This window comes from Marmota marmota, unplaced genomic scaffold (genome assembly GCF_001458135.2).
Source record: "Marmota marmota marmota unplaced genomic scaffold, marMar, whole genome shotgun sequence".
NCBI classification, from domain to species: Eukaryota; Metazoa; Chordata; class Mammalia; order Rodentia; family Sciuridae; genus Marmota; species Marmota marmota.
In genome coordinates, this window is record NW_026000108.1 from 31385437 (window position 1) to 31410330 (window position 24894).

The following is a 24894-nucleotide window of genomic DNA, read 5'->3' on the forward strand; positions in this document are numbered from 1 at the left end:
TTGCCTGACTTTGCTACTAGACACTGTGTGAAGTTACTGATGGTCTCTACAGAAAAGGGAAGGAAGTGTTCTATAACCTTGCCGTGCACTATGAAAAGGAGAAACAAGGAAGCCTGGGTTTCACAGGCAGTGACCATCAAGGTCACCTCAGCACTTTCATGAGATCACCAAACAGCTCAATGTCACATCAGCCACCTCCACAGAGAGTTCTGGATGCAAAGCTCTTGGGTACCTAACCAGACTTCCGCAGAGAGAGCTGGGACAGTTTGTCACATTCTGTTCCAATCTAAATGCTTAGTAGGATTTGAATGCTCCACCTTCTGAGCCAAAGTCTTGGTAATTCATCTTGCGTAGAAATTTCAAGCCAAAGACATGACAATAGCTTGTCTGTTTCTCCAAATGAAAATGCTCAATTAGTGAAATCACTTCTATGCTGTATCAGGGCTTTCTTAATTTTGTTGGAGAAAAAAAAAATCAGTGTTAAAAAAAACCCCACAATTTAAGATAAAGTCTTGAAATTGCTTTAAAGAAAGCTTTATTTACTACATACATCCTAAGAATGTACTGTAAATGGAGCAAGATCTAAAAAGCTTTTCAAATACAATGCAGCTAAAAGTAACAACTAATAGCACGTGAAGCAGAACTCTAAAACTTTTTTTTAAAACATTTATGTAGTTTGTTCTTAACCCCTAAAAAATAAAAAGTTCACATTTCAAGTTATAAACTTACCTCAGTAGTGTACATGAAATGGTTTTGAAACAATAGAAACAGGTAAGACCACAGAGAGGAGGCTCACTGATACTTAACTGGCTGTCACCAACATTTGTTTTTAAGGTAGTTTGGTAGTTGCCATGTTAAGATACCGTTAAAAAACTTTTTTTTCTTTTTTGCAAATAATTTACAGGCACATGTAAAATACAGTAAGAGCACTGGGTCAGAGTTTCATCCAGTGACCCTCTGTGACAATCCTTCACAGGAAGGAGAGTACTTCTTTCACACAGTCAATGGATGAAGATCTGATCCAAATTGCATTTTGTTGGATTAGTCATTCCAACAGATTCTGAGTTTGGATGCAGCTTGCTGGGTACCTCATCAGGAACATTGCACTATCACTTTATGTCATTTAAGAATGATGGAAAGGAATGTCAGGAATGTTTAAAGGCCTTAGCAGGCACTCAATAATTTTATAGAATAGTTAAATAAATATTCCTTATATATATAAAAACTCATCCCATCAAGATGGGTGGGGGAAGGCATTTGGGAGTCTCTTAATTAAAAAAAAAAAACAACTAAAAGTATTTGCTAAGGGCATGATCCTATTATTAATCCACAAATAAGAATTCAGCCATCAACAGAAATACAGTGAATGGAATGATTTGATGAAATCTCTAACATGACATAAAAACACCACTGTGGATCTGCTACCTTATTGCACACCGCACTTCCTGGATAGAGCCTTTTCAAAATTCCAAGTTGATGTAGTTCATAGAAGAGATGACAATCTTAACATTTTACTGTATTTTACATTCACTTTGCTAAACAAAAGCCCTTAAACAGGCACAAAACACTGCAACAATATATTTACTTCCTAATAAAGCAAATCTTTTTAATAACATTGAAATAAAATGGTTTCACTTTGCATTAAACTCTATACCGTGAACTTCAGCAACATAAAAAGACTAAAAAGTCAGCATGAGAAGATATTTACAAACTTTTATAAAACTCCTTCAAGTCTCTCCTCCTGGATATGCGGGCCGCACTTCAGCTCAGCCACCGAGTGCACAGCTAAGGAGGAAAGCCCTTTTCAACAAGCATAACGTTCCCAACACCGTCGGTGACCACAGCATTTTGCATGAAACATGATAAGGCAACTAGAGGCTTAACTTTCTGCTGACAAGAGTCTTTGGGATCTTGTCCACAACAACATACATTCTTTGTCTCTAAAAACCCATACTTCAAAAATGAATAAAATAAAAACATCAGAAAGGGAATTAAAGTTTTATCCTGGACAATTAAATAGCTATGCGAAGATGTCTTATGCAAACATAACATTAAAACCCGGTGCTTACACGTACTCTGCTACTGAAAAGAGCACATGTAGAAGATAATACCTCCCCAACCAAAACAAAACAAAACAGTACAACAAAACAAAGAAGCCCATTAAAAACCCAGGGAGAAGTACAAAAGCCACCAGTTGTTTTCTCTATAGAGTTCTTCATGCATCCTAGAATTGCCAAACTTTGAAGCTGGACTAGGGATGGGGACTGGGGTGAGGTGGGATGGGAGGGGCATGTTTAACAATCGAGGCACATGGAGAACCAACCCAAGGTAATGGTGACAGGTACAGCTTTCCAGTGTTTGGACTCAGAGTGTGACGAGTCATTTCCATGTTGGCCTGAGGAGAGATTGAGTGTTCCGATTTCTTTTCAAAAACAGAAGCATCATGGTAACACATGGTAACACCGTCAACCCTTAATGCCAGCGGAAATACAGCAGAGGTTTTACTCATATTAAAATTGCACTTTCCAGTATCACCTTTAAAATAATGCTTGGTGTAGTATTTCAAAGCACGATTGTTTGCATCTTTAAATAGTGAATATATATTTTCAAAACAGTTCTCCAGCTGCTCGAGGGTGCTTTTTAAACAGCCAGCTGGTCTACTATGGAAGGTACCACAAAATAGAACTCTCCGGAGTGCAGAAGTTAAGAAAATAGCCTTCATACTGAAAAATATATCCTTAAAAAACAGAACAACACAAAACCTCTATACAAATGTCATTCGGCGGACAAGTTTTTTTAAAAGATGGTATTAAGGCACGGACCCCTGCGAGTCTCTGAGAAATGTACGAACACAGGCCTGCTCAGTTGAGGACAGTCTTAAAAAAAACTAGTGAAAACTTCATGTGTATAAAATATTTCAGGTGATATTTGATATTCGATAACATTCTTCACTGTCACGGTTCACATGTGCGTGAATCCAACATGGTCCTTTCTTCATAAATTGTACAGTGTTCCTGCAGCGATGTTTGTGGCTGGCCATTGCGCCTGTCACCAGCCTCAGTAGGTCTGGTAGACGTCGTGAATGGGGACCTGAATAGCAGCAGCCGGGAAGGCCTGAGGTATGTAGCCCGCAGCGTACCCTCCGTACATGGCAGCGGCGGCGGCAGCATTCTTCTGTAGTGTGGCGATGGTGGCCGTGGCCGGTGCAGCAAATGGAACGTAACTGGCCCCGTAGATGCCGGCAGTGGGAATTCTTGGAACGTTCGGAGCCACCGTGTACACGGGGGTTATTGGGCGGCCCTGAGGGGAGACAAGAAGAAGCCTTCCTGAACCTGCTCACTCCAAATCACAACAGTTCACACTCACAACAGTTACCACCACCTGTTCATTCATTGAGCATCTTCTCCCAGGGATGGAAGAATCCCCAAAGATGGATGAAGGCAAGGGTTTCTATTCGCAGGACCTCAGGATGGGGAGCCAGGAGGGTAAGCAAGCAACGATTATTTTCAGGGACTGGGGTAAAAGCCATTAAAGAGCTAGGGGGAGTGACATCCTTAAGCACGTCATTCATCCAAATTCCAGGATGCCACCCTGGTGAAAATGAGACCAGGAAGGCTGAGGGGAAGCTGGAATACTCTTCTACTCATCATTCCACTCTGTCCATGCCCCATAGTGAGCTGGACAGAGAGTTGGACAATCTTCCTTCCACACAATAATTAAAAATAAGTATTTTCCTTGAAGTGTGGCCCCTAAATACCTGCCAGCTGCCTTCACTCACACTTATTTGTGGGGACACAGAGAGGAGACTTTTCCAACTTAATGGAAATGGTCTTCAAAGGGACAGATTTTTAAACTAAGACCTTAAAATTTTGTGACTATGTACTTTCCAGCCAATGTGATTGATGGCTCCTATCATGTCCCACCTGAGCTAGGACACCACTCTGCGTACCCCTCCACATAGAGGATTTTCTGCTAACTAAGAGAGTTGGAGAAAGCATCTCAGAACTTGGGGACGCTTAAACTGTGTTTTGAAGGACAAAGAGCGGTTTCCAAATGAGGAGGAAGTGAGGAAGCTCAAGCTGCCTCAGCGTGGATAGCTCTGTACAAGCCCCTGCTCAGAGTGTAAGACACCGTGTTTTCAGAACAAACAGGATTAGGAGGGGAAGATTCAGGTCCTGCGAAGTGTTTTCCAAAAAGTTTGCTGTGGAGCTAGTTCTGAAAGGAGCTTTGTGGAAAAAGGGATTGGGGCATCTTATGTTCCACAGAAAATCCTAAACTCAAGGCTTGTCTGGTCTCCTTACGCCTCACTACATCTAAATGGAAAATTAGACTTTAAAAGTTAGTTCTTACTGAATTCTTATAAAAAAATTAGTTATTTCTCTAACACATCTATGAATCAGACCAATAATTATATTCAAAGGAACTTCTAACTTAGGAATGCTTTTTTCAACTGTGTCAAATAACATATAATCATAACAATGAATGACAACAGTGATTACCACTGCCAGGCACCATTCTGTGTTCCTTGTTTGATTGACATTATTGAATCATCACAACGGCCAGTGAAGGTGGGTACTTGATTACGCAGAGAGGTACAGATGTGTTGAGTGATTTGCATATAGTGACACGGCTTTTAAGCAATGAAATGTCGGGCCCAATATAATCTGGCCTCCTATGACACTATGCAATGTACAGGGAGAGTCTCATTAGCTACCCCTTACAACAAGGAGAGTGTTGAAACTGGAAGACTAGGTCACAGCAATGCTTTCCAAAATGTGTGGATATAGGTTTTAATAACAAATGCACTAAGGGAGGAGACGGCAGGGAGGGAAGGACATCTCTCAGATATGCTCCGTCCCCCCAACACCAAGTTATGAACATATTTGCAAATGACTCAGCACTCAGGGTGGATGAATGACAGAATAAATCCAGAGGAGCATCAGTTCTGAGTGTCCCAGTGCTGACTCAACCTGGACATACGACCTTAATGATCATAAACTAAGTAAAAAAAAAAAAAAAGAAAGAAAGAAAAAACTTCTACCACTGTGTTTCCAACATGCTGCCAGGGACAAGAACTCACTGACAGCTGAGTAGAGTGTTCTCTGAGCGTTCCCTATCACGTGCCTAGTACTGTGCAGTAACTTACAACAATGAGGCTGTCACGACTCAACTACATGGCAACACCCACCGGCCAGCTACCCCCCACTGTGCTCCAGTTTTCTAATAAGTGTGCTCGATCTTCATTTGTGCTATTGGTTAGGGTGTCGCAAGGGAGGGCTGACTGAGGGGGGGCGGCGCTTCAGTCTTGGCTTCCTGGTGGCAGGTCATGCATGGATATCTAAATTTCCATAGACCAACATTCCCTGAACTTCACTGAACACCTACTATGGTCTGGGGACCCAGTTAGTGGTCATGCAGTCAAACTCAAGACACGATCCTGCCCACTTTGACCTCAACAGAATAGTGTCCTGTCAGAGCTTCCGGCTTCCTGCTTTAGTGGTGCAAACCAGTTTAAAGGTCATTCTTTCTGCCCACCAAATGATTGAAGGTGAGAGTAAGTAAAACCCAAGTATGGGGGCTAGGACCATCTTTAATCACCTCTGTGTATGAACCTATATCCAGATGATTTCTGGGAGAAGACATGGGCTGGCAGAACCACGGGTAGAATGGGCTTTGTTTGTTTGTTTTGCCAAAAGATGTTTTCCTTCAGGTCCTTGGGTTGTAGTTCTATTTCAGGCCTGAAGCAAAATGTACTGTGACCTGGTTGTTTTTGAAAACCTTACAATCTACAGGAACTGGCCTAGGTGGGCGCCCTGCCAGGGCAGCACCAATGGGATGACCAGCAGGGGGAGGGAAGGGTCTGCAGCACTTGTCAGTAGTGACCAGAGCACTGGAGGGCTCACGCTGTCTGTCTGCCCTTTCTGATAAAATCATCTCTGTGCCCAGAGAGTGGGGTCAACAAATCCTCCTTAAGGCTGTGAGAAATATCAAGGCTCAAACTCTCCTCGGCCAACCTGAAATCAAGAGCAGGTTGCTAAACCCCTGGCCTCTTTTCTCACTCCCGGTGACGTCCCTTTCATGGACAGTATTTTTCTGTAATATGAGGACGGAGACAGATCTGATCTGCCTGCCCAAATTTGGCTCCTTGCCAGTCATATGGCTCTAGGTGATTCAGTCACCTCCCCAGCCTTGATTTTCTTCCCTGCAAAGGAAGAATAGATGAGAAGCATCTTGCTGAGAGCCAGTGAAGGACTCCTGTGTTGATTCATACAGCTTAATCGAAGAGAAGGAAGAGAGAAAAATGTGGGAGTGGCAGCGGGACAAAGATACCATTGAACACCTTTAAAAACTACTTCTAATTCAACCGAGGAAACTGAAACCGTGGATTAAATGAGACGGGGGCTGGCCTGTGAATTTCACTTCCTCCTGCTATCCCAGATTTTTTGTGAGCTTATAAATATATTATTAACAGCTTTATACCTAAATCACCAAGGTCACGCCCCCTTTATTGCATGCAATTTGCTTTGTTCTCACCCCATTCCCTGTGCTTGGCTAAGACTCCTTTAACATCAGTGTTGGTAATATGCCTTTGTCACAAGTAACATTTGCAGGTAGGACTTACATCCCTAGCAAATGAGGGGGCACATGTTCCTGGCCTGGTTATATGTATTAGGTCTGAGACTTTCAAAAAGTGACACGTGTCGAGGGGAGATGAGGTAGGTGGGAAGGTGGCAGGTGGGCAGGGAAAAGACTGGGTTTCCCTCCAGGAGGAATGGTTATCTCTGCTCCACCTGTATTACAGATTTCTTGTTGAGAATTAAAACACTGTGAGGAGGCAATTTGAAAAAGCCTATCTACACTGGCAAATATTTCTTCACTGCTTGCAAAGGCCACATGAACTTTTAGATATAAAAAGGCTGAATTGGATCCCTGAGCACCTGCAAGGCAGGGGAGGAGGATGGAAGGTGTACCTCAGGTAGGTTCTGGAAGCCACGCTGGGAGATCAGTTTCCAGTGTGGCTTAGAGAGGATTCTTTTCAACAATCAGTGGTGCTTAAAAATGCTCCTTCTGCCAGGTATGGTGGCGCATACCTGTAATCCCAGTGACTCTGGAGGCTGAGGAAGGAGGATTGCAAGTTCAAGGCCAGCCTCAGCAACTTAACATAACCCTAAGTAACTTAGTGGCTTAGCAAGACCTTGTCTCAAAATAAAAAATAAAAAGGGCCAGGGATGTGGCTCGGTGTAATGCACCTTGGGCTTCAATCCTCACTACCACCACCACCACCAACAACAACGAAACTCCTTCCTCTGCCATGATTCAGCAGGAAATTCAAAAGAAGCAGAGGGCTGAACCTATTAGAGAATCCAGGTTAAAGGACAAGGACAGGGTGTTCAGACTTAAAGAGTACAAAGGCACAGCAGTTAAAAAGTCAGTAGCTCTGGGCGTTCTGCACAAAGTACTAGAGGAGGAACAAATGTCCACAGCAATCAACTGACAACAGTTGTACTTTGCATGAGTTTCGTAGTGGAGAAGAATTAAAAATTATTACTCAATGCAGTTGGCTAGAAAGAATAACTTCTAATGTTCTATAGCACAGTAGGGTAACTATGTTGACAACGGTTAATTGTATATCTCTAATGAGCTCATAGAGAGGATTCTGAATGCTCCCAACACAAAGAAATGACAAATGTTTGAGGTGATGGATATGCTAGTTACCCTGATCAGATCTTAATACACTGTACCCCTAAATATGTACAATTATTATGTACCAATTAGAAGTAAAAATAGGTATTAAAATAAATTACCTTAATTGCAGTATTACTTTCAAGTTATGGATTATTTGCAATCATTCCTCAAGTGATAACTAAACTTTCATGGTACAGTGTGAGTCTCTTCCTTCCTTCTCCCCATCACCTCAGCCCCCTAGGGATCCTGACTTAAGTCTTTTTTTTTGTTTGTTTTTATATTTTTATTAGTTGTTGATGGACCTTTATTTTATTTACTTATTTAGATGTGGTGCTGAAAATTGAACCCAGTGTCTCATGCATGCTAGGCAAGTGCTCTACCACTGAGCCACAACCCCAGTCCAAGAATTCTTAATGACACATTGACAAACTCCAATTGGTTTAACCTTTTCTGAGTAATGCAGCCAAGAATGGGTTCCCAGTAGGCAAAAGCAGGGAAAGAGCATCCTCCTGGGGTGGCCATTTCAGAACCACTGAGGTACTCGTATAAAATGACAGATTCTAGAACCCCAGTCCAGCCCAACTGAAATGGCTTTGAGTATAGCGATCAGTTTCTCAATACATGCCTTGGGTAGTTCTTGTTCAATTAGACCCTGGGCGCGGGCATTTCTCATTTGTAGTAAGGTGCTCATGATTGAATGCTTCACAGAGAAGAGCTCTAACAAGACTTTTTGGTAGGGTTGATGTCCCTCTGTGCTGTGCACTGAAGATACAAAGAAGCCTAAAACATAGCTTTTGGCCTGGGGGAGTCTCTTTCTAAGACACAGCACAGTGGCAGCTAGGTGCCAAGTAATACTGTGGTAATGGCAAGTATGGGAGGGAGGACTTCTCTAGGACAGGTGAGAGGGAGGTTCTGCAGAAGAGACACAACCAAGAAATGGTAGGTAGGAGAACACGATGAGCAAAGGAGGGGAAGGAGGCCCAAATGGTAACATTAGTTTTGGAAAAGACAGGGGAATAGTGTGAACTGTGGCCAGAGAAGAGGAGTGAGGGCAAATTTTTGTAAAGTCTTATATACTTTTATCTACACAGAAATTCTTGTGCTTTTTACGCATATGTGTGCACACATAAATACATAAAACATATTTTATATATAAAGGGTAAACATTTAAAAAAAATCTTTCATGAGCTTCAAATCAGAATACAAACACAGGCTCCATCTCCCTGGACTCCCGGCATCAACGCCGTCATAGCATGAGCTGAACACGCTTCGGTGCTGTACAAAAAATGTGACCCTGAAAACCACACCTCATATTTCGTAATACTGCTCCCTATCTTTAATAACAAGGACACACTCAAAGCAGTGCAATTCTTAATAAAAAAAATTACCCAATCCCATAGCTGTAACAGAGAGCTAGGCTCCAAGTAAATTCTAGTGCTGAATGCTAAGATGATGCCACAGCAAGGAGAGGATCCACATACAAATGACAATGACCCAAGGGGAGCTCTACCTGGAAAGGTGGCGGCGTTGATACTGCAGGAATGACAGCGGCGGCTGCGGCAGCAGCAGCGGCGGCGGCAGCACTGGCTGGGTCTGGCTGCACAGCGATGGGGCTGATCATGTGCTCCATTGTGTGGATCTTGCCATCTTCAATCATTTTAGGGGCTGGGGCTGCCTGAAACATGGAATATTGGGCCCCGATGGCAGGGATGGCCACTGCAAGAGAAGCAAGAAGGTAAAACAGGTCCGTCACTTTCAGTCACTGAGGAGGATCTACCATGTGCTCAATGGTATTTTTGGAAAAACGAGGTGAGCAGTCAGGGGGCCTCCCCAGACTTTATGAATACTTTTTCAGTAGAGGCCATTTAACAAGGTGCTGCCCAGCAGGAAGGGACGGGAGGCAGCAGGGAACTTCTTCTGCTTGTCTTGGAACCACACAGGATGGCGTCTCCCGATGTGGAAGGGGAGGCTAGAGCTAGGGTGTGCACCAACATTTTCCACTTGTCTACAGAAAGCTCCCTCTGAATCATTCTCTTGATGTCCCATCAATCAGGAAAGGGCCTGAGACCCTGAAAAACTGGCTCAGGATAAGAAGTGAAATCGAAGGTGGGAGGCCCAGCAAGCGTGAGCGCTGCGCCTGCCTGTTGGTTCTCACTCACCTCTTCCGTCACCAGACCCAGGGCCTTTTTCACTTTCACCACTTTTTAAAAAGCAAGTGCTGGTGAGGTTTCATTCTGACACTTCAGAGATCTGTGCACATTCTCCCTGCCCTGTATTTTGGATGTCAGTGTTACAGAGCAAGGATGGGGGAGACTTAACAAAAGATGTAAAATTCTCTAATTTTTCTAGCAGTAAAGCAGGAAGAGTGACTGGTCTTTCAGGGACCTGCCAATTCAAATACTTTCTGAACAGCATCCAAAGGAGTGATTTTAAGCAGAGAATCAAACAGATAGTAGTGATTGAATGTCAGCACACAATAAGAAAAGTTCCCAAGGAAAAGATTTTAGCATTGATTTGGGGGAAGTCTGTGCGTGTGTATGCTGTGCGTGTTGAAAGGATATGGAAGAATATGAAATGGATACACAAAGAACCCTTTCATTTACGTTTCTCCTTCAACTATAGGTAGGTCCATTTATTCTAATGAAGATTGACTTGATCAAAAGTAAAGAGGCAAATGACCATAAGTGGAACAATGGTACAGTCATTCAATAAAAAATATCTAAAACCTTAACCAAATATTTTACCTGCCTTTCCAACCATATCTTCCACTGGTCTTGTGCCCAGACACCACCACCCTGGTGTCTCTCCTAGTTCAAATTTTCTGGGTGCTCAGAAATAGAGGCCAAGGGGATGGGACGCAGAGGGTTATCAATTTAAGCCTGTTGGGATTGTACCAAGTAAACTCTACAGGGTTCTGGCCACCAGCCTGCAGGAATCTACCTAGGGTGATACATGGCTAAAGACTGTTCAACAGTTATTTTCTCTAGTTAAACCTTAAGCTACGTAACTTGCCAAGAGGAGAAGACCCTTTCCCAATAAGTAGAACTCCTTTATCCAGATGTTTTGGAGTTACAGAAAGCTAGGGAATCAGTTTTACATTGCTCATAGGACCAATGATATTTATAAGGAAATCTAGTGCCAGTCACTTAACTGCAGAGATGGAGGGACTATTTCACAGGCAAAAAACAAAAAAACAAAAACAAAAACAAAAAAACATCACTTTCCTTCAAATGGAGGCTCCATTACAAACGTGCTTTTTAGCCCTGTGAAGCCAATGCCAATCTATGTCTCAAACACAGATTCCTGGACCCAATTTTGTCCAGGAAAATCAGAGTAGCTGAGCTTCAAATGCTCTTCAGGCCAGGAAGAAGTCGTAGAAATATTGCTCCAGTTATTCAACAACTCAAGTTTCCATGCTTTTAGATGCTTATGAGGTACCTGCTGAGAGCAAGTTTGTGCAGGGCTCACTGAATGGAGTTAAAATTTCTTGCAGGTTAGGATCAGAAGCCCTGCCTCGGGTTAGGTGGCCAAGGGTAGCAACGATGTTGGCAAACAGGTTCTTGGGGCTTGGAGCACAGTTCAATATCCCCAGCTGGATTGACTTGAGCATCCCTACTCTAAATCTACTGATCCAGCAGGAAGAGGACGCGAGTGCTAGAAATTACAATACAGGGAATCAGCAATTACAGAAACTCTGACGACTGCCTTGTCCCCAAGTGTTCATGTTTGCTTAGACCACAAGAGGGACAGATGGTGCTACTTCCTCTTGAAGGGAGATTTCTACCCTTTAACACCCAGAACTGATAATAAGCTACACCTCCAGGGTTCAGACAGTTAGGGTAGGACGGGGGATACAGCTCAGTGGTAGGGCCCTTGCCTATATGGATGACACTCTGGGTTCCATCCCAGCACTGAGGGGAAAAAAAAAAAAAAGCAAAAATAAACAAATAAAAAACCGCCTGATGGTGGGGCCAGAAATAGACCTGAGAAAGAAAAAGACAGATTTTGGCTGTTGGAAGATACAGAGTCTCATATTCTTCCTCTCTTATATCTTCCCTCTCCTTAACCTTAACTCTGCCTTTTGTGTGTGTGTTTGTGTGAGTGTATGTGTTACTGGGGATTGAACCCAGAGGCACTCAACCTCTGAGCCACATCCCCAGGCTTTATTTAGCAACAGGGTCTTGCTAAGTTGCTGAAGCTGGCTTTGAACTCGTGATCCTCCTGCCTCAACTGGGATTACAGGCATGCACTACTATCTGGCCTAACTCTGCCTTCTTGGCCACAGGTTAAGAAAAAGACCAACAATTGGTGATATCCACTAGAAAAAGTTTCTACTCGACAGTTTGATTTGAACATGGTTGGAGCTAGACCTGGAGCTAGATCATCCCATAAGTTCCAGATAAGAAGGTCTAGGAGGCCACCTTCTTTTTGCCTAGTCTCTGGCTGCCCATGGTAAATGAATCCACATACGGGTAACCAGAAGAGCCCAGAGGGCTTGGATTCACTTCAAAGATAGGGTTGGGGTTTAGGTAGAATGGATGCATTCTTGCTCTGCTTTATACTGACCTGTACCAGGTTTAATGGCAACTGGATTGACAGCAGAGATTTCCAAATTCGGCACAAGTTCATATGCTTTTTCTTGCTGCTTTCCTTTCCCTTCATGATATCGGCTATATATACCGCGGCCAGCAGAATATCCCCCGAGGTAGGAACCCCTGGGTCCGGGGGCTCTGTTGCCAGCTGCACCTCGCCCTCGGCCTCTTATGCTGCCTGCTTATAATAACAACACAAAAAATGATGAGCAAGCAACCGTGACAGCACAGGAGGAAGACCTTGGCCCATGATTCCTGGCATTTAATTTGTCCTAAGTCTACATGGCAGGTGGCTGCACTTTTGGACTTGGATGGGCTGGTCAAGAGGCTCCAAACATGCTGTTTCCACTTAGATGTGCATCCTAAGTCTGCCCACTCTGTGCAGGAGATTAACCAGCAAAGCGAGTCCCTAGAATTGTAATTGCAACTTCAGTAAAGAAATATTTATAGAGTGTAAAAAAGTTCAGTCCTGAAAAGGGATCTGCTAGTCCACCTGCCTCATTTTATGATGGAGAAAACAGGCCTAGGGACATTAAGGTGACTGACTAGTTACAGATCCAGATAATTAGAGAACAGGACCTAGAACTGGGGTTCTCTGTTTTCCAGTGTCATGCCGGGTTTCATTATGTCCTAACCAATGATTACAAACAGCAACAACAAAACACTGCCCCAACTTAAACATTTAATTTCAGAAGCAGGTTTTGACCATGAAATGAGCAGGCCTACCAAATTGTGCAGGCCCTAACAAGAGAGACTGTAGTCCCTTGATTGGACTGCTCCCAAAAGAAGGGTCTGTATTTTATTCAGTGCTCAGAAATCAGTCTGAAGAATCAGCAAACAGAACTCAGAACCCAAATCCAAAGCCAAAAGAGTAGGGCTCATGGTCAATCAGCTCAGTAAAGTATAGGCTGCCTAGTAACGGGACGCCAGGGGGACCCGCCTAGGAGAAGAGTCCCACTAACCTTTCACGAAGTAGTCCCGGTTGGGCCCGATCAGAGCATTGTAGGGGTAGCCGTAGTAGGCCAGTGTGTAGGGGTCGCAGGGATACACGTAGCTGGGCTGCTGGGCTGCCGCCTCCGCTGCGCCTCCGCCCTTGGCTGCCTTCTGGTAGCGGGAGTACTGCTCCTTGTCCACCGGCTTGGCCAGCGTGACCTCCAGGCACGAGCCCTCCAGCTCGGTGCCGTTGAGGTTGTTCATGGCGTGCACTGCGTCCTCGCGGCTGGTGAAGTGCACGAAGGCGTAGTCGCGGATCTTCTTGACGCGCTCCACGCAGCCGGGGTTGAACTGGCCAAAGCTCTTCTTGATGGTGTCCTCGGTGGTCTCGATCATGAGGTTGCGCACATAGAGGATCTTCACGGTTTCCATCACGTCCTCGTCCACGTCGATCTCAGGCTCGGCCCAGTCCACGGCGATCTGGTGGCCCCACAGCTGGATGCGGCCGGGCATGAGCTTGCGGCGCGCCATGGCCGCGGCGCGGTGGCTCTCGTACTCCACAAAGGCGAAGCCGCGGTTTTTCATCTTGTCCGCCGCGCTGGCGTAGACGATCACATCGAGCACGCCCTCGGTGACCTTGGCGATCTCCTCCAGGATCTCCTCGCGCTTCTTCATCTTGGGGATGCCACCGATGAAGAGGCGGCAGTTGTCCACGCTGCAGCACACGCCCAGCAGGCGGCCCGGGCGGATCTCGTAGTTGTTGAGCTCGCGCACCGCGCGCTTGGCCTCGTGCTTGTGGCAGTACATGACGAAGGCGTAGCCACGGTTCTTGCCGTCGAAGTCCATCATGAGGCGCAGCTCGTAGATGCGGCCCACTGTCTCGAACACCGGCACCAGCTCGTCCTCATACACGTCGCGAGGGATCTTGCCCACGAAGACTTCGCAGCCGCGCTGCGGGTGCGGGCCCTCCCAGCCGGGGGGCGGGCCGCCATACTTGCGCTGCCCGTTCTCCTGCACCATGCTGTAGCCGGTGCGTTCCATAAGCGCCAGCAGCGAGGCCTCGTTGGGCGCGCCCGCCACGCCCTCGGGTACCTTCTCCGAGGAGGCTGCGGCTGGGTCGCTGCTCATGGCTGCGGTGGAATCCTCTGCGGTCATAATGTCAAAGGCATCCACAGCTGGTGGAAACCTGGAGAAGCAAAAGGTGGCATGAGTGGGGAACTGCACTGACTTCAGCCCCAATTTGACTCCTTTGCCTCTTTCCAGGCTCACAAGATGCATGCTTAGGAATTTTTAGGCCATGGGGTGGTTAAATGAGAAATAAGATGGAGGCTGTTGTAGAACTGCAGCAGCCTTAAAATAGTCTGAAATAGTCAAGTTGAGCAGGAAAAACCAGAAGTGAGCAAGTACTTCCGTTTTATCAGTCCTCCAACAGCTTTGAAACTTAGAGAACCTGCTGCCACTGTTGGTGAAAACCTTAGTTTTTGCAGTAAATGGCAACATCTTTTGATTAATTCCTGCACTGTCAACTCAGATGATTCAACTAAAGCACACATTCTTTTTCTTTATTTTGCAAATGCAGTCCTTTTATTTTCTTTCTTAGGCAGTTTTTTTTTTTAAATATTGTAGGTGTGGAATAGAGAAATGCAGTAAATTTATGTATGTAAGTATGTATATATTTTAGTTTATTTATTTTGGGGATCAAACCCAGGGCCTCACACATGCTATGCAAATGCTTCACCACTGAGCTACATTCCCTGCCTATCCACCATCTTCTTCATTTTTTTGTTTGGCTCCAGGGGTGGGTACTGGTCAGGGAATGCTTTACCACCTAATTACATTCCAATCTGTTTTTATGTATTTATTTATTTTGAGACAAGGTCTTGCTAAGTTTCTGAGGCTGACCTGGAACTTTCAATCCTCCTGCCTCAGCCTCCCAAGTTGCAGGGATTTCAGGTTTGCACTACACCATGTCTGGCAAGGCAATGCAATTATTAAAGAAAACTTTGAGCAGGTGTAATAAGTAAGATACATAGTTGTGTGCTGAAGCTTTAGAATAGGAAGGAATGGAATGCCCACATTGCCATGGACCTGGCTTAGGAACTGTATTAAGTCAGTTTATGCTGTCCTTCACACAAAATTCTTGGTATGAACTGTTTATGGATTTGGAATCAATCCACAAAAGAGCCAGATCATCTTCAAGTTGGGGGACTTATGAAGCAATATCTTCCTGGTAGAACACAAGAACTGTCACCTGCATTCTCTTACTTTTGTCTTTTCTTAACCTCTGTACATGGTAAATGATACCAGTATCAATTTGCCCCTGGAGAAAGACACTCAGAGAGGTTAAGTAAACTGCCCCATTTCACACAGAAGGTGCCAGCCTGGAGGAAGACTTGATTCTAAGATTCTGGCTCCAGATTCTGTGTTCTTTCTTCAGAACTGTGCTGTGCAATAGTTTTCTGTGATAATGGTAAAGCTGTCAATATCACATGTGACTACTGAACATTTGACATGGGGCTAGTGAGGCTAATAGAATGAATTTTAAATTTTATTTATTTTTTATTTATATATGACAGCGGAATGCATTACAATTCTTATTACACATATGGAGCACAGTTTTTCATATCTCTGGTTGTGTACAAACCATATTCACACCAATTCATGTCTTTATACCTGTACTTTGGATAATAATGATCATCACATTCCACTATCATTAATTACCCCATGCCCCTTCCCTTCCCCTCCAACCCCTCTGCTCTATCTAGAGTTCATCTATTCCTCCCATGCTCCCTTCTCCCTATTTCACTATGAATCAGCCTCCTTACATCAAAGAAAACATTCGACATTTGTTTTTTTGGGGATTGGCTAGCTATCTTCTCTAACTCCATCCATTTACCTGCAAATGCCATGATTTTACTCTCTTTTATTGCTGAGTAATTTTCCATTGTGTATATATGACACATTTTTTTAAATCCATTCTTCTATTGAAAGGCATCTAGGTTGGTTCCACAGTTTAGCTATTGTGAATTGTGCTGCTATAAACATTGATGTGGCTGTGTCCCTGAATTTTAAATTTTATCATTTTTAATTAAATTAGCCACAGCTGATAGTGCTGGTCTGAATTTTGTCCACCTTTACCCCTATGGTATAGAGCTTTCAAGGATGACTCAAAATTATACCAAAGGTGTTCAAGGATGACTCTAAATTATACCAAAGATATTCAGAGCTATATACAATGCTTTTGTAATGAAAGTCTCCAATTGTTTAAATTTTATTGAAAATTAACCACAAACAAGAAATCATTGCTAGTCTACCCAGTGATAGCCATAGATTTTCTCATCTTTTTTCTAATTTTGGGAGTGATGTGATATACAGCTTGGCTTCTCATAAATTTACTTTCTCCTGCTTTCCACTTTAGAATCATTCTTTCATGGTTTTACTCTTCATAAAAATATCATTTTTAATGGTGGCACAGAGTTTATCATTTACCCAGAATCAGGAGTGTCACTCATTTTTGAAAAAAAAAAATAGCTCCATGAATTGTTTATGAGACAAAATTTCAAGTTTTCAAGAGTAATTGAGGTAATCCAGTGCAAGAGTGCACACCTGTCATCTCAGTGACTCAGAAGATTGAGGCAGGAGGGTCACAAGTCTGAGGCCAGGATGGACAATTTAGAGAGACTTGGTCTCAAAATAAAAAATAAAAAGGGCTGAGGATGTGGCTCAGTGCCTCTAGGTTCAATTCCCAGTCCAAAAAACCAAATAATCTCATTTACCCGCTTCCTTCAAAATAAACCATAATTGTTAGATCTATCTATACATAAATATATATTAAAGACCAAAGATATATGTATAAAAAAATCACTGGAATCTGCTTTATTAAACTGTAGTTCCCATACTGCATGGAAAAAAAAAACAAATAAAAAATTTTAGATGAGTTTAATTATTAAGAAAATACCCCAAAACCTTAATTACAAAAAAAAAAAAAAAAAAGTAAAATATTTATCAGTTGGCCACAACTGTCCTCTGTTCATCTGCTATGATGTCAAGAGGCAGTATAGTTTGTGAGTAAGTGTGTGGCCTCTGGAGCCAGACTATGTGATGTACAAGTCCCAGCTCTAGTTGTATAAGTCCCAACTCCTGGTTGTATGACCTGGAGCAAGGACACTTAGCTGCTTCCTGTCTCAGTTTCCCTACCTAATACTATTGATTAACCTCATTAAATTTAGTGGAGTGAGTAAATATGTACAAAGCACTCTGAACTGTGTCTAAAACATTATAAATGATCAAGAAATGCATTATTTGCTGGGCATAGTGGCATCCGCCTGTAACCCCAGCTACTTAGAAGGCTGAGGAAAGAGGATTACAAGGTTTTAGAAATCAAGGTTTTAGCAAGACCCTATCTCAAAATAAAAATGCCTAGTGATGTAGCTCAGTGGTAGAGTGCTCACCTACCATGCTCAGGGCCCTGAGTTTCATCCTCAGAACTCGAGGGGTGTGGGTGTGTGGGTGGGTGGGGGACCATTATTATATTTTATAAACTTCTGGAAAACTCCAGACCAATTCTTTAAATTTTAGAAGAATTTTTAAAACAAACTTTCTAAGTTCTTTTAAAAATCTGTTGGATGTGGCTGTGGCTTTTATTCTTTTTTTTTTTTCTTTGCTCTTAAATGCTTAAAAGCTGACTTGACACAGTTCCAGTTATGAAACTTTTTTTTCTAACATATATTTGAAATGATACATTAGTTCCCGTAGTTTCAAGTTGAAACAGAAATTTCATCATCAGATTTGAAGATGAAGATCTTTTCCCAATGGAAGATAAGCACACATTTTTAAAAAGACTATTTATATAAACACACATATTTATAATCTGTGACCTGGGAAGGAAATGCTAGGTACACGTATAAACATGTATGAGGCAATTCAAGATTTTACCTGTTATACTACAGAAAATATTAACTGCCTGATGTCCAAAGGATTAGATCTCATTGCTCTGTTGAGATACATGAAATTTACTTTTTGTTTCACTAACTGTACTTTGAAACTACTGTTTTAGCCAGAAACAGTCTTATAATGGTCAGGTTGTGGAGTCATTTCCAATTCCAACCCCAAAAAGTAAAAATGAAAATTTTGTTTTAGTCTGAAATCTGCTGGTGCCAGTAAAACTGTTTTGAAACTTTCAAACTTATTATTGAAACTTTCAAAATAGTTATTGCTTAATTCTTACATTTGCAAGCCAAGGAAAGCCTTTTCTCTGTGCTTTCATCATTTGGAACAAACCATGTTACTACCCTGTTCCCTTTTTTTCTTTGCTACTAGGAAGTTCAGGAATGACTTTCACACCAGTTTTAGTAATTGTGTGGGACATTCAAACATACGTTCATGTTCATCTATTTTGGACTATAGTTTCTTTCACTTTTTAAACATTTTTCTAATATATTCCCAGTGCCATGAATTGAACTATTTATTTTAGTCATGTTGATGCTTAGAAGGTATCGCACAAATTTTGGAACTAGAAGAGGAATGAATGCATACATACATGTAGATACACATGAATGTATAAATTCAATTTCCTGCCAGACATTGATTAACATAATATTCAAAGTAACTGTGAGGGCTGGAGTTGTGGCTCAGTGGTAGAGCACTAGCCTAGCATGGGTGACGCACTAGGTTCGATTCTCAGCACCACATATAATAAATTAGATAAAGGTATTGTGCCCATATACAACTAAAATTATTTAAAAAAAAAGTAACGTGTCTTGTACACTAACTACAAATATGGCGTTAAAAATGAGTGAGAATAATGAGACACCACGTCACACCATTAGGATTCCTACACTAACAAAAACAAACACATAGAAAATAACAAGTGCGGGTGAGGAGGTGGCGATATTGGAACCCCCTGTGTAATGCTGATGGGAATGTAAGATGGGGCATCTGCTGTGAAAAATAGTAGGATAGGTCCTCAAAAAAATCGAACAGAATATCACACCATCCAGCAATTCCATTTCTGGATGGACACTCAAGAGAATTAAAAGCAGGGACTTAACGACACATATGCTCACCAATGTTTCAGCAACATCACTCACCAAAGCTATAAGGTGGATACTGTACCAATGTCCAATGGATGACTGGATAAGCAGAATGTGGCTTATGCACAGAATGGGTTATCAGATACCCTCAGGTGAAAGTCTGACCCATGCTACAACCTGGGAGAACCGTGAAGACACACTGAGTGAAACAAGCCAAATGTGAAAGGACAACTGCTCCACTTAGATGGGGTATTTAGAGTAGTCAAATGAATAGACAGGAAGTAGAAGAGTAGTGGCCAGGCCTGGAGGAGGGGGAGGGTGGGGCACAGAATGAGCGTTCATGGACACAATTTTCCTTAGACTCAATAAAAAGCTCTGGAGATGGGTGAGGGTTCACACCAATAGTAATGTACTTAATGCCATTGAATTATGCACTTGAACATGGTTCAAATGGTGCATTTGTTATGTGTACTTCAACACACACACCCTAAAAAAATGAGAGGGTAAAAAGATGCAAAAGGTAGAAAAATAGTCAATAAGATTAGGATTTCATTAGAGGCCTTAGAGAATGGTAGGCTGAGTACGTTTTCACACATTTGTGAAAAAGTCTCACATCAGATCAGTTAAATAAGTTATGTAAACTTGAGGCCAAAAGCTTACATGTATTAAAAGATAAATGAAAAGGGCAACTATACAGGCAATTTAAAAATTCCAATATATTTTAAAGGCAGCCTTCTTGAGCTTCTTTCCCTCCCCCTTATCCTAAATGGTTTACATTTAACTCCCATTGGCAAATTTATGAAAGCTTTATACTAATGAATGAAGCTGGCTCAGCTCCTGACACTTATATGTGAATAACTTTTTAAGATTTCCAAAAAGACATCAGTATTCATTTTCATTGATTCAGCAAATATTTTTGGAGCAGCTACTATGTAGCAGGCACTGTGTGGAATATTGCTAGACCTCATTCCAGTGCAGTTTACCTCCCAGGAAACTGAATTATGCTCCAAATACTAAATAGTTGAAAATTAAGGCCCTTTGTGTATGTGCTCATTAACCAGATTGCTTTAAAAGGGTCAAACTTCAATATTGTTCATTTGTTTCTAATAAGTTTATAGTCTCCTCAAGTTAACAGTCAGGCCACTGTCACAATTTGCTTTTAAAAATTAGAATACCTCTTTAGAAAGGTCAGAGTGTACACATGTGGTGGTGGGGGGGAGGTGTCTGAGGATTCATGAGAAATACTATATACGGATGTTGATGAGATTCTTGCTTGGGATAAGGTGTCCACACGATAATAAGTAGACTTCAAAAGTTGAACCTTGTCAATAAGTAAAACAAAATACCTGGATAAATAGCATAGAATCTGCAATTTCATCCTTCGGCAGGAGACAGTCAAGCACGTGTTGAATAAATGCAGTCTCTAGAGTCAGAGAGCCCTCGACCCAAATCCTGGCTCCTGCGCTTACTAGCTGGAAAAAACCTCTTTAAGTTTCAATGCTCCCATCTTTAAAATGGCGACCAGAGCTAATGTTTATGGAATGCCTACTATTTGGCAGGCAAAATGCATGCTCTTTATGTGTATTAACTCACTCCACTCCTCACAGTGTCTAGATGGCATGTTATGAGGATCTCTGCCTTACAGAGATGGGAATTGAGACACAGAGAGATTGAGCAGATGGTTGGTTAATGAGCATCAGAGGTGTCATGATACTAGCTGACAGTCTGGCCACAGTGCATTCCACAGTTGCCCCAAAGGATTCTCATTGTAGTTGACATATACAGTGCCCCTGGTGTATAACCTCCCGCTGTGACCAAGGAACGCTAGCACAAGAAAATCTGAGCTTAAAAAAAAAAAAAAAAGCTAATAAAGACATTGAACTTGAGGCAACTCGACCCTGTGTGCAAGATCCTTGTGTTTATAGGAAAACAGGCAAAAGTTTACCCCAGCCAACTTTTAACCAGTCAGTGAAGAAGCCAGGCCAGTGGGTTCTGGTACAGACTGGATAGAGTCTCAGAGCCTCCCAGATTCCATTCACACCAGGTAAGCAGTGCCCTTCTCCACTGGTGATGTGGCTCAGGCATCCAGATGGAAGCCTGTTGCTCCCCTAACCTTGGCCATAGTGCTTTGAAAGGCTGTTCCAGAAAGAACCTGAAGAGACTTGCCACATTGGATGTAAAAGTCCAGTCATCCATGTGGATGCCAAATCCCTTGAAGGCAGGACCCTCATGACACCCAAGCTACCTTTGCACACACTAAAAACACATTCCTCTTTGCTGAAGCTGCTAGCCTTACACATGGCCACATATCTGAAACAAATTATGTACTGTTTGGCATATAAAAACAACATGGAAAAATATAATTTCAAATCAAACTTAACTATTCTGAACTACTAAGTAGAATTTCTTTTTCTTGGTTTTAGGCTGAGTTTGAACTTGCTGGGTTAAAATAGAATTTCAGGGTAAACTCAAGAGTTAAATAGCAAAATCATCAAGGAATTGAATTCCCTTTTCAGTATGGTTTAGAGAATCTTTAACTATGAAGTGACATTTTAGAGGGCAACGGATACCACTGTACTCAGAAATATTTCTAAAGTTTACAAATCAATCTTTATCTATGATCAAAACCTGTGTGTGTGTGTGTTTGTGATGAATATGCAATTTGGAATTCTAGGGAGCGTTTTATTTGCTGACCAACTGACAAATTGCAATTTGAAGATACATTCAGTGGGGTACAGTGTTTTTTTACCACTAACTGGAATTTAATTCAGTGAAAGGCTTTAGAATGTGTTTATCCAAGAAGTAATACCATCTCTGTTTGTGGTTAGATTTCTGTTTTGATGCTTCCTGTGCATATCATAAAAATTTATCTTTACAAATAATCACTTTTTAAGCATGACCTAACACATAAAATGTACAGATATAACAAAAGACATGCCATACTTGCTAAGAGCAAAGACTGGAGAGTTGAAGAAATGCAAGTTCAAATCATGACTCTGGTGTAATCCCTGTAGCTTGGGAGGCCAAGGCAGAGGGATTGCAAGTTCAAGGACAGCCTCTGCAATTTAGCAAGATCATAAGCAACTTAGTGAGAACCTGTCTCTAAATAAAAAATAAAACAGGGCTGGGGAAGTGGCTCAGTGGTTAAGTGCCCCCATGTTCAATCCTCCGCACCAAAAATAAATAGATAGATAGATAGATAGATAGATAGATAGATAAAATCATGGCTGTGCCATGAGGCAAATTACCTCAGTTCCATTTCCACATGTTTAAGGTGGTTCTAGTACCAGGATTTATTTCAGAGGACTGGCTCCAGGATTAAATGACATTTGGCAATATCTGGCACGCCATGTGTTAAAAAGGTTAGCAAATACTATCACTATTAATTTTAAAGAATGTCACAGGAAGGCGAGAATTCAGGTGTTAGAGAAGTGCTTGTCACAGAAGTTGAGAATCACCTCATGGTTTACACAGATATTATTATGTGAAGGGAGATGTTGCCACAAATTGAGTTTGGGAAGGGCGGGGGGTGTGTGGGGAGGAGTACTGCAAGGAAAAAAAGATGAACTTCTACAAAAAGTTTCCAAGACATGGCCCTGCCCTGAGCATTTATCTTTTTGCCCAGTGCCAAGTTACCGCCACCCACCTGAGTAAACACGGGAGGGAACACTCCCTCCAACGGGCAGGCCTCTGGCACCAGGACATCTCGGTCAGATCAGAGTTTGAGCGTGTGAAAGGAGCCCCACTCAAAATGGAGGCAGGGCTCTGGGGATTTACCTGCAGGCCCACACCATAAGCCAAAGGCTGAAGCACAGGCTCTTTTCTTCCCCCTCTCTTTTAACCTTATGCTAATTGAAAGGCATGGCCCTTCTGACACATAAAAATCTTTCTTTCTATAACTCTCCTTTATTTAGGCAAAAATCCTGAAAGGATCAAGAGCCAGAGACTCCTGACCTCCTGGGCTGTACGTTGTGCGCTCCTGGCTGCGCTGGGAGGAGCTCATGCACCCTGCTCTTCACTGTGTTGCTGCTTGTGCGGGTTTTGTTAGAGCAAAGCACATCATTCAATGAAGGATTGTGTTTGATAAACAGACACAAAGCCAAGAGGCTCAATGTTCCCAGGCATTTCTATCAACACATCCCTGAAAATGAGGCATTTTGCTGTGAGTTCCCAGGGATACTAGCTCTTTATCACAAGAGGGGTGAAGCCAAGGAGGCAAATGAAGTGGGGGAATTTTCTGCGTGTTTGGCACCACACAAATAACTACTAGGAGTCTGTTATCTTCTTCCCTTTAAATGAGCATTGCACTCTTAAACTTTTTCTCAAAAGGTTGATGTGGGCTGGGGATATAGCTCGGTTGGTAGGGTGCTTGTCTCACATACACAAGGCCCTGGGTTCAATCCCTGGTAGCCCAATAATAATAATAATAATAATACAAATAAAATAAATAAATAAAATGTCAATTCTAAGAGCAGAGTACATGTCTATTCTGTCACTATAGGATCCTCAAAATTTGGANGTATAAGAGACAGGTGTTGGAGTGGTATCTGGATCGAGCTCTTCCAGTGAAGGCTGAGGAGCCACAGACATGCACAACACCGGTCAAGGGTCCAAGGTAAGCGTCAGTGGTATCACACTACTCATTTAATGTGTTTGAACACTCTCAACTTAATTTTTCAACTGAAACATCTACATCATAAAGCTCCGTTGGACTGATTCTGTGGTCTAATTTGACTTGTCATCCAGGCAGGCTGACAGGCCACAAGCACCACTTGTGAAATCAGGCTAAGGAGCTGCCAGAGTGTCTCATTTAAATCCAGACCCCTCTGTTTCACTGCCACATGAGAACTGCTGACAATCTGGTTTTTAAGACTGGAGCCATTCTCCAATGTCACTACTGATTTCTTCAATAATGTAATAAGCTTCACTAAGAGTCACACTTTTAAATATGGTCTTGGGACTGTTAATTCACTTTTACTAAAGTCCAGCTCTGTGCCCCTAAATAAAAGGCAATCAATCATCTGCGGGAATAGACGACAGCCCAACATGTGCACATGCATGCACACAATCCCTCGACTCTGATTGAGCACTTGCTGTATCTGGGCTGTGGAGGGTGTTCATAGGTGAAGTAGCTGACCCCTGCTCAGTCCTCGGAGTTCATGGTCTAGCAAGGGTGGGATAAAAGAGTGGAATAGCAAGGAGCAGCCACGTGCAGTGGTGCATGCCTGCAATCTCAGCTGCTCCAGGGTAAAGCACTCCTGGAGTCTGGACTTCTATCCCCAGTACCCACCCCCACCACGGAAAAAAAGGAAGAAAGAAATAAAAAAAAAGGAAGGAAAGGAAAAAGACCAGAGAGATCACCATAAGCAAAGTTGAGATTTTGCAAAACTGCTGGGATCCTTGAGAATGGCTGAAATATGGAAAGTAGAGAAGCACACAAGGTGAGGCTTAACGAAAACAGAGCCAGGTTAGGCAGCCATGTAGGGTCCAAATCTTCTGTGGCAGACAATGGGGAACCAAAGGTCATGAAGTTTCAGCCTGGATGAAAGTACAGGCTGAGCCCTCAAGTGAGCAAAAGGGCTCCTGTGTAGTGACTCTGCTATTCAGAGGAATAGAAAGAATTTCTTCAAGTTCAGCCCTATTCTGTTAAG

At 42.6% G+C, this 24894-nt stretch overlaps 1 protein-coding gene across 8 annotated transcripts in view; it reads right to left on the reverse strand.

Moving 5' to 3' along the window:
* Positions 1 to 518: 518 nt before the first annotated feature.
* Positions 519 to 24894, reverse strand: part of Rbm47 (RNA binding motif protein 47) — a 161259-nt gene continuing 136883 nt past the window's right edge. For 6 of the 8 annotated variants that reach the window (XM_048784367.1, XM_048784368.1, XM_048784369.1 and 3 more), the window contains 4 exons: positions 13241 to 14397; positions 12253 to 12459; positions 9197 to 9402; positions 519 to 3300 (listed from right to left, as the gene is read on the reverse strand). In XM_048784367.1, the coding sequence (XP_048640324.1) occupies positions 3058 to 3300; positions 9197 to 9402; positions 12253 to 12459; positions 13241 to 14366 (1782 nt within the window). In that variant the 5' untranslated portion in view covers positions 14367 to 14397 and the 3' untranslated portion in view covers positions 519 to 3057. The remainder of the gene's footprint in view (positions 3301 to 9196; positions 9403 to 12252; positions 12460 to 13240; positions 14398 to 24894) is intronic. The other 2 variants (XM_048784370.1, XM_048784371.1) reach the window with 2 other exon arrangements.